Genomic DNA, 8,751 nt, shown 5'->3' with positions numbered 1-8,751 from the left:
AAATGCTGCCGAAATTTTTTTCGGCTCTTGTTGCATATCATTTGATTTTTGTAATTGACCTATAGAATTAATACATTTTCTGAATGGGATAGGACCTTCTTTACCTATTAGTTGATGATAGCAAGCATTTACTATGTAAACTTTATCTAGCTGTTATTTTTTTGGATTTTATGAAATGACTGATATTTTTTACTCATTGCATTAATATAGATTGTATAATTTTTTTTTATTTTTAGATAAATTGCAAGTTCGGTCAGTTTTATCCTACAATGGACAAAAGTTGGATAAATAAACCAAGGAATAGTAAAGAATATTTAGATGGAGTTCATGACTTCATTAAATTTGGTATGGAGAAAAGTAGTTTGAATGGAAAGATTTTATGTCCATGTCGGAAATGTGTAAATAGTTCTTCTTTAGATCCACAAAATGTTGAAGAACATTTGGTATGGAATGGTTTTTTAAGAGGTTATACCGACTGGATTTTTCATGGAGAATCTATGTTGCCATCATCATGTAACCAACCCCTGACTCATTGCGGATCCACTAGCCTAGAAGACAATTCTGCAAGAGATGATGATATAAGGGGTTTGATCACAGATGCTTTTGGATTTGATGTTCAAAATTTAGGAGAATCCAGTAGTATACAAGAAACAGTTGGGATGTTTGATGGATGTACGCATACGGAACGTATGCATGTTGAGGAGCCCATACATACATCTAATGATGAGACAGCTCGTTATCACACCTTAATGAAAGATGCAGACGAAGAATTATATCCGGGTTGTACAAAATTTTCTAAGATTTCTTTTCTTGTACATTTATTTCATATAAAATATTTGAATGGATGGTCTGGAAAGAGTTTTACCATGCTGCTCAAGTTATTAAAGGATGCATTTCCAGAAAGCACTCGTTTACCACCATCGTATTATGAAGCCAAGAAAGTAGTAAAGGAATTGGATCTTGGATACGAAAAGATTCATAGTTGTCCGAAAGATTGTATGTTATATCGGGGTGAAAATGCTAATCAAGAGTCATGCAATGTATGTGGATCTTCAAGATGGATAACACAAAAAGAAGATCGAGATGATGTACTGAATGAATTGGATGCAACGCGGAGTAAAAAGAAACCGGCCAAGGTATTGCGTTACTTTCCTCTTATACCTAGATTGAAAAGGATTTATGCATCATCAAAAACAGCTTCATCAATGAGATGGCATCATGAAGGACGTACAAAGGATGGAATGTTGAGACATCCAGCAGATAGTCTTCAATGGAAAGCATTTGATGATAGGCATCCTGATTTTGCCTCTGATGTTCGCAATGTAGGTTTGGCTTAGCTTCTGATGGTTTCAATCCATTTCGGACCCTGAGTTCTACCTACAGCACTTGGCCAGTCGTTTTGATACCTTACAATTGCCACCGTGGATGTGCATGAAACAATCATCACTTATCTTGTCAATGGTTATTCCAGGAGATAAGGGTTCAGCAATGATATTGATATTTTTCTACAGCCTTTGATAGAGGAATTGAAACAGTTGTGGGAGGGTGTTGATGCATTTGATGCTTCCAACGGCCAAACATTTAAACTACGGGCAGCTTTGTTATGGACTATTAATGATTTTTCAGCATATGCCAATTTATCTGGCTGGAGTACAAAGGGACGGGTCGCATGTCCTTGTTGTGGAGATTCAACACATTCAATTTGGTTAAAATATGGAGGTAAATTTGTTACATGGGACATCGTCGATGGTTGGAAGCAAATCATCCGTTTCGATTTCAGAAAGATTGTTTGATGGTACTATAGAATTGGGATGTGCCCCTATTCCACCTTCTGGAACTGATGTTCATAGACAAATGGATGGCATGAATTACAGCTATGGTAAGCACTCAAAGTCCTCTAAAAAAAGAGGAAGGATGATGTTGAAAGCTCAGTGCACGAAGGGTTACCAGAGGAAGTCAGTATCAGTACTTAGATGCAGAGTTGTTTCAAGATCCAGACAATTATTTCGAGGATGAAAATGAGGAAGACACACAGATAGCATCTACACAACAGCCAAGTAAACATTTATGGAAAAAACGAAGTATCTTTTTTGACTTACCTTATTGGAAAACATAATCTTATTCGGCACAATCTTGATGTCATGCATATAGAGAAGAATGTTTGCGATAATTTACTTGGAACATTTTTAAACCTTGATGGAAAGAGCAAAGATAACATGAAGGCACGTCTTGATTTAAAAGAAATGGGTATCCGACAGAACTTCATCCTAAAATGCTTGCTAATGATAGAATTTATGTGCCTCCTGCATGTTACACAATGTCTGCTCGAGAAAAGGATAATTTTTGGGAGTTTTGAAAAGTATCAAAGTACCCGATGGATATGCATCGAATATTTCACGATGTGTGCATCTAAAGGATCGAAAACTTTCAAATCTTAAAAGTCATGATGGTCACATATTGATGCAAGATATTTTTCCAATAGCTTTAAGATCGTCATTGCCGAAATAAGTTGTTACAATTGTACTTCGATTATCGTCATTCTTCAAGGCATTATGTTCAAAGTTATTGATCCTCGGGAACTTGATCAGTTAGAATCGGATATTGCAATTACACTTTGCCAGATGGAAAAGATTTTTCCTCCTGGATTTTTCACTATTATGGTACATCTGCTCGTTCACCTAGCTTCAGAAGTTAAAGTTGGTGGACCGGTACATTATAGATGGATGTATCCTATTGAGAGGTATTATTACAAACCTTAAATTTTTTGATAATTTTATTAGAAACAACAGCATACTGATATTTTAATAAATATTTAATTCTTGAAGGTATCTTGTGCGTCTTAAAGATTATGTGCGAAATAGAGCCTATCCTGAAGGCTCGATGCTGAAGCATATATTGCGGATGAATGTTTGACATTTTGTTCAAGATATCTTCAAGGTTAGAGACTATTTTTAGTCGACCTCAACGGCATAATGACTTTGTGGAGAATGCAGAACTGTATAAGTTCTTAACTGCTGGAAAATTCTTAGGAAGAGGTGAAGGTATTGTACTTGATCAAAAATCCTTAGCACAAGCACATCGTTATGTGTTACTTCATAGTGACATAATATCTGACCATCGCAGGTTAGTATATTTAAGGAATGACATCAAAATTTAAATTTTATATTAGATATAATGTTCTAAATGATATATTTATATTTTATACAGTGAATTTTTAATTTATCAGAGACGAGCCAATCATAACATTCGTCCTAATGCAAGGATTGAACAGCGATGGTTGGTCGAGTTATTCCCTATGTGGCTTTCGAATCAGGTGTGATTTATATTTAATTATGGGATATATTAATTTTTGATACATTTTAATATCAGATAACTCAACTGCACTTCGTCATATCATTTTTTTGTTAGGTATCAAAGATGATGGAGACAAATAATTCAGATGAACTAATAGCTCTTGCTCGAGGACCTAACAAGATTGTGAATAGATATAATGGTTTCATAATTAATGGCTTTAAATTTCATACTAGAGAACGGGAGAAATTTAGAAAAACACAGAATAGCGGTGTTATGGTGGAAGCGGATGAAAAATCCTATTATGGTGCACTTAAAGATATCTATGAGTTGGATTATTATGAAAATTTTAAAGTAGTACTGTTTAGATGTGATTGGATAGACATAAACTCACCAAGGGTTTGAAACAAGATGCAAATGGATTTACACTTGTAAATTTTTCAAGGTTGATACACACTTGTGTGTTATTGAAGGATGATCCATTCATTTTTTCATCTCAAGCTCGTCAAGTATTTTATGTACAAGACGCAAAAGATAAAGATTGGTTTACTGTCATCAAAACAAAACCTAGAGACTTATATGATATGGAAAACCAAGTGGAGGATGATGACGATGACACTTATACACAATGTATGCCCTACAATTTTGTGCCAGCTGATGATTTAAATGCTACGACGACGTTGGTTAGAACAGAATTCGAAGAAAACACTACTGCTTGATTGTTACTGGTAATAATTATTTATGATGTATATATTTTGCATTAATTATTGTATTATTTTACTCCATATATTAACTGATTCTACCTTTTATTTATATAAATGCTAGGTGACATCATGCGTCGCAGGGGACGATATGCTGGTGTGCAGTTCCAGTTTTCACAGACAGAGACCGGTACGTCTTCTTCAGCACAGCAGCCTGAGGCCAGTTCAGCTGCACAGCATTCTGAGCCCTGTCCTTCATCATCAGCACAGCACGATCCTCCTGTTCATCAGCCAGATGATGAGATACACGTGCAGGGTATATATTGTCTTTCATGTAATTTTTTTTTATTTCATTTTATGTATATTTATGATATAGTTACTTTTATGTATTTTTTGCAGACGGATCCGGGAGAGTACGCCCCAGACGCGGACCCACAGTAGTACGAGATGTGTGGCAGATGCGTGAGGGCGAGAGGATTGTTGTGGAGTGCAATCAGCTAGGTCAGCCAATTAAAAAGCTGCTGCTTATTGACTTCATTTTTGGGGACTGTTGCTCGGAGGCCTCAGCTATGTCCGTTGGGCTATGCAAAATGGAATGACATGCTTCCAACGTACAAAGTTGAGCTCCTCCGAGTTATAGAGGTAATGAATTGATGTTCATACTGTATATTAATTGTTAATCATTTATATAATTTATTTCATTTAACTTTTTTTTTATAGAGCAAGTTTGTTCTCCCTCCATCCACTCATGATTTTGTAATGAAGTCTCTCAACCGCAAATGGAAAGAATATAAAGCACAATTGAAGAAGGACTATATGAGACAGGGTATGACAGAGGAGGAGGTTGCTAGGAATTGTCCTCCTGATGTACCCCCTCATCAGTGGATGGAGTTGGTTCATTACTGATTCTCCGAGAGGGCACAGGTATATTATCTGTTTATTATCTTTTTTCTTAAATATTTTATAAAAATATTAATTTTTATTATATATTGTATATATAACAAGTTCTTTACTTTATTTTACAGACTTATTCTGCTATTGGTAGAGCTGCACGAGCAGCTCAGTCTGTTCCTCATACATCGGGGTCGAAGAGTTATGCACGACTCCGACAGGAGTTTGTATGTTCCTTAAACTTTCATAATTAACTTTTAATTTTTATGTTCAAATATTTATATAACTAATATCATTATGTATCGTGGACCATGTCTGTATCATGATACTCATATATTTTTTTAAATTATCATAACTGTTTGCTTAAAATTAAAATTATTTGTGTAGGAGGATGAGCATGGGAGGGAACCCGGACAAGTGGAGTTTTACCGGATGACTCATACTCATCAGGATGGTACTTTTGTTCGAGATGAGTCGAGAGATTATATGTACGACATTGTTAATATTATATTTTTTGCAATGATTTAAATTTAATTTGTTAGCTATTAATGTATAACTCTTGTTTTCAAAAAAAATACAGGAGAGGGCTACATCTCTCATTGCGGAGCGTGACGACGAGTCCGCAGCATCTACGCAGCAGAGCCGTATCGAGGCCGAGGTATTCACAGAGTTGATGGGACCAGAGCGCTACGGCCGAGTGAGGGGTTATGGAGTAGGAGTCACCCCCACTCAGTTATCTGAGGTTAGTAGATATACGCAGCATGCTGCAACAGATGCTCAGGATTCACGCGTTCGCAGACTCGAGGCGGAGATACAGGAGATTAGACAGAGTCGTGCCGCTGAGATGGAGGAGATGCGACAGAGCCGTGCCGAGATGCAGGCCATGAGGGTACAGATTGATCGCCTTACATCTTTATTAGAGATGTATGGTTCATCTCAGGTAAACACATAATATTAAATATATATTTTATATTAATTTAATGATTTATATATTTTATTTATAGATATGCAAATCATGCTTTTGATATATTTTTTGTAGGCTCCTGGCATATCAGGCACCCATCGAGATAGCGGCACGTCACGTGGAGACAACGACGACCATCCGCCTGCAGATTGATGTTATTTTATTTTTGTTGTATTTTTATATTTATTTATATTACTCTTGATTGTAATGGACGATTAGTACTTTATTTTTATTTATATAAAATATTGTCTTTTGGTTTGATTAAATTTTCTATTTCAGCTTGCTTTTGATGTGAATGATGGTGATTGTACAGGTGTGAATGTGAATGTGGTGATTGTACATGTTTATTGTATTGTACAGGTGATGTGAATGATGGTGATTGTACAGGTGTGAATGTGAATGTGGTGATTGTACATGTTTATTATATTGTACAGGTGTGATATGATTTCGTACAGGAATGTATTGTATTATTTTTTTTTTAAATAATATTTGTATTTTTTTTCTTCTTAAAACCTTTAACGACGCTTATAAGCGTCGTTAAATTTGTCTTTTGCGACGCTTTAAAGCGTCGTAAATTTTTACATTAACGACGCTTATAAGCGTCGTTAAATTTGTCTTTTGCGACGCTTTAAAGCGTCGTAAAGATTTACATTAACGACGCTTTAAAGCGTCGTTAAGACAAATTTAACGACGCTTTAAAGCGTCGTTAATGTAAATATTTACGACGCTTTAAAGCGTCGTTAAAAAATAACGACGCTTTTACAAAGCGTCAGCGATATTCGTCCCCACTCTTGCATAGTCGACGCTTTGCCGACGCTTTTCGAAGCGTCGTAAAGCCGAATAGCGACGCTTTAAAGCGTCGTTAATGACCATTAATAGCGTCGTTAATGGCCATTTTTCCTGTAGTGCCGCCTCGTACAGGAATTTCAATGCTGATGCCTGCATTTGGTCCGTCGGTGTCTCGAATTGTCCTTCGAAGAAAACTGGTACTGCTTCGGCCAGCAGTGACTGGTGGAATCAGGAGCTGGATTCCACGAGCCAAGAAAGGATGAGATGGGTGCAGAAAAACTATATGATCTACAACTACTGCACTGACCTCAAGCGATTCCCTCAGGGCCTACCTCCAGAGTGCTCCATCGCCTGAAGAGAGATGGAAAATAAAAAACCACGCACCCATTCTTTCATTCATTTGTTCTTTGTTGTCAGTTTAGTCCATAAATAGAGAAGACTATGTACTTAATTATATCCTCCATGTTAAGCGATGCCACGAATTTAACCAATAGAACCATGCAGAGTTTTCTTTGTCACGCAGAAGAAACTGACCTGCTACCTTCAAGAGGAACGCATATTTCACCGTATAAGTGATTAAAATATTAATAAAAATATTTTTTTAAAAAATTATTTCTATCGGATACTAAATTGATTACGATAATAATATCCGATTGAAATAAAATTTTGATAGTATGCTACAAATATCACCGAGATCATTGTTGTAAATTTTTGAATCCATCGATAGTCTCTATCTATCAGATCGTCATATAGTTGTTCGTGACCATCGAAATTGAATTTTATTGATCGACATATCAGAACTATCAGATCGAGACGGTATTTTGTGATGATACTCTAACGATAATTATTTAGATAATAAACGGTGAAGATAGATTTAAATTATAAAATTATATTATATTCAAAAAAAAATTATATTCTACCAACGACAGCGGTTATTGCGAATCGCTATCGTAGGTCGGACCTACGGTAGCGATAGAACTGCAATCGGATCGGATACGGATTGGATACTAGCATATCTGTATGTATATTTATTTTGTCTGACGAATACAAATATGGATACGGATATTATTTGGATCAAAAAATTATATTCATATTTATTTTAAACGGATACGGATATAATTTGGATATTAAAAATATAAATATAATTATGGATATAACTTAGATAATTAAATTTTATAACTACAGAATCAAAGATATTACTAAATATATAATAAATCAAGTTAATAACATATTTATATATCATATATTTTTTAAAAATTAATAAATATTATATAAAATTATATAGAATTATGTGTATATTCAGATATTCGGATACGGATTGGATAGTTGTTTATCTATATCCATATCCATTTTTCTTTGACGGATATGGATACGTATACGGATATTAATCGGATCTTGAAATTTCTATCCATATCCAGATTGATCGAATATGAAAATGAATCCGGACGGATAATATCCACACCACTTTCATCCCTAGATTGGTCAAAAGCAACTGCTGCCGTAGGTCTAACCTATGGTTTGTGATAGTCCCACATCGGTTGTAGAAATAATGAATGAAGGGTATATAAAGGATGGCAAAAAGATTTTGTTTAAGCCTTTTGCCATAGGCCCCGACCCTCCCGCCGTCGCAACAGTCTGGCCCCACCGCTGCCGTCGCCGTCGCCCGACCCCTACCGGCCGCCTCTCGACCCGCCACCACCCGACCCCAGCCCCACCCTCGCTGTCACCTGGCCCCGTTGCCGCAATTGCCCGGTTGGGGCATGGCCCTGCTGTTGCCGGCCCTCGCCCCCCCCACTTTCCGATCCCTCCCCCACCGTCGCCGTCCGACCTTGCCGGCCACCACCCTCCTCTGCCCCTACTGCCACGGGTGGTGGCCCATGATGGCAGCCAAGCAAGCTGCCAGTCGGTAATGGTCAAAGGCTATGGCTGCAGTTTGGCAACCGCTGCCATAGGTTATCTATGACAACGGTTGACATAACTGCTGCCATAGTATGGCAGCAGTTTGGCAACCGGTATCATAGTCGAGGGATACGGCAGCAGTTTGACAACTGTTGCCGTAGCTTGGCTATCAAACCACTACCGTAGCCAAAGTCTACAACAGCAGTTTGGCACCCG

The 8,751-nt window shown here is 37.0% G+C and overlaps 1 protein-coding gene and 1 long non-coding RNA gene across 2 annotated transcripts; both read left to right on the top strand.

The window, feature by feature from the left end:
* Positions 1-4,514: 4,514 nt before the first annotated feature.
* LOC140859395 (uncharacterized) lies at positions 4,515-5,358 on the top strand. The gene is made up of 4 exons (XR_012142842.1): positions 4,515-4,634; positions 4,713-4,916; positions 5,018-5,110; positions 5,271-5,358. It is a non-coding gene; the product is annotated as an uncharacterized lncRNA (long non-coding RNA).
* Positions 5,359-5,447: 89 nt separating this feature from the next.
* LOC140859250 (uncharacterized) lies at positions 5,448-6,113 on the top strand. The gene is made up of 2 exons (XM_073260941.1): positions 5,448-5,823; positions 5,923-6,113. The coding sequence occupies exons 1-2, from the start codon at positions 5,557-5,559 to the stop codon at positions 5,998-6,000; spliced, it is 345 nt and encodes a 114-aa protein (XP_073117042.1). The 5' UTR covers positions 5,448-5,556; the 3' UTR covers positions 6,001-6,113.
* Positions 6,114-8,751: the final 2,638 nt, after the last annotated feature.

The sequence above is a fragment of the Elaeis guineensis genome, chromosome 7, assembly GCF_000442705.2.
Source record: "Elaeis guineensis isolate ETL-2024a chromosome 7, EG11, whole genome shotgun sequence".
NCBI lineage: Eukaryota > Viridiplantae > Streptophyta > Magnoliopsida > Arecales > Arecaceae > Elaeis > Elaeis guineensis.
Note: the sequence above shows the minus strand (reverse complement) of the source record. Positions and strands in the feature narration are given on the sequence as shown.

Coding starts and splice junctions, on each gene's coding strand:
- LOC140859250 (XM_073260941.1), top strand. CDS start 5,557: ATGGGACCAGAGCGCTACGGCCGAGTGAGGGGTTATGGAGTAGGAGTC. Junction 5,824..5,922: donor AGATGTATGGTTCATCTCAG/GTAAACACATAA, acceptor TATTTTTTGTAG/GCTCCTGGCATATCAGGCAC.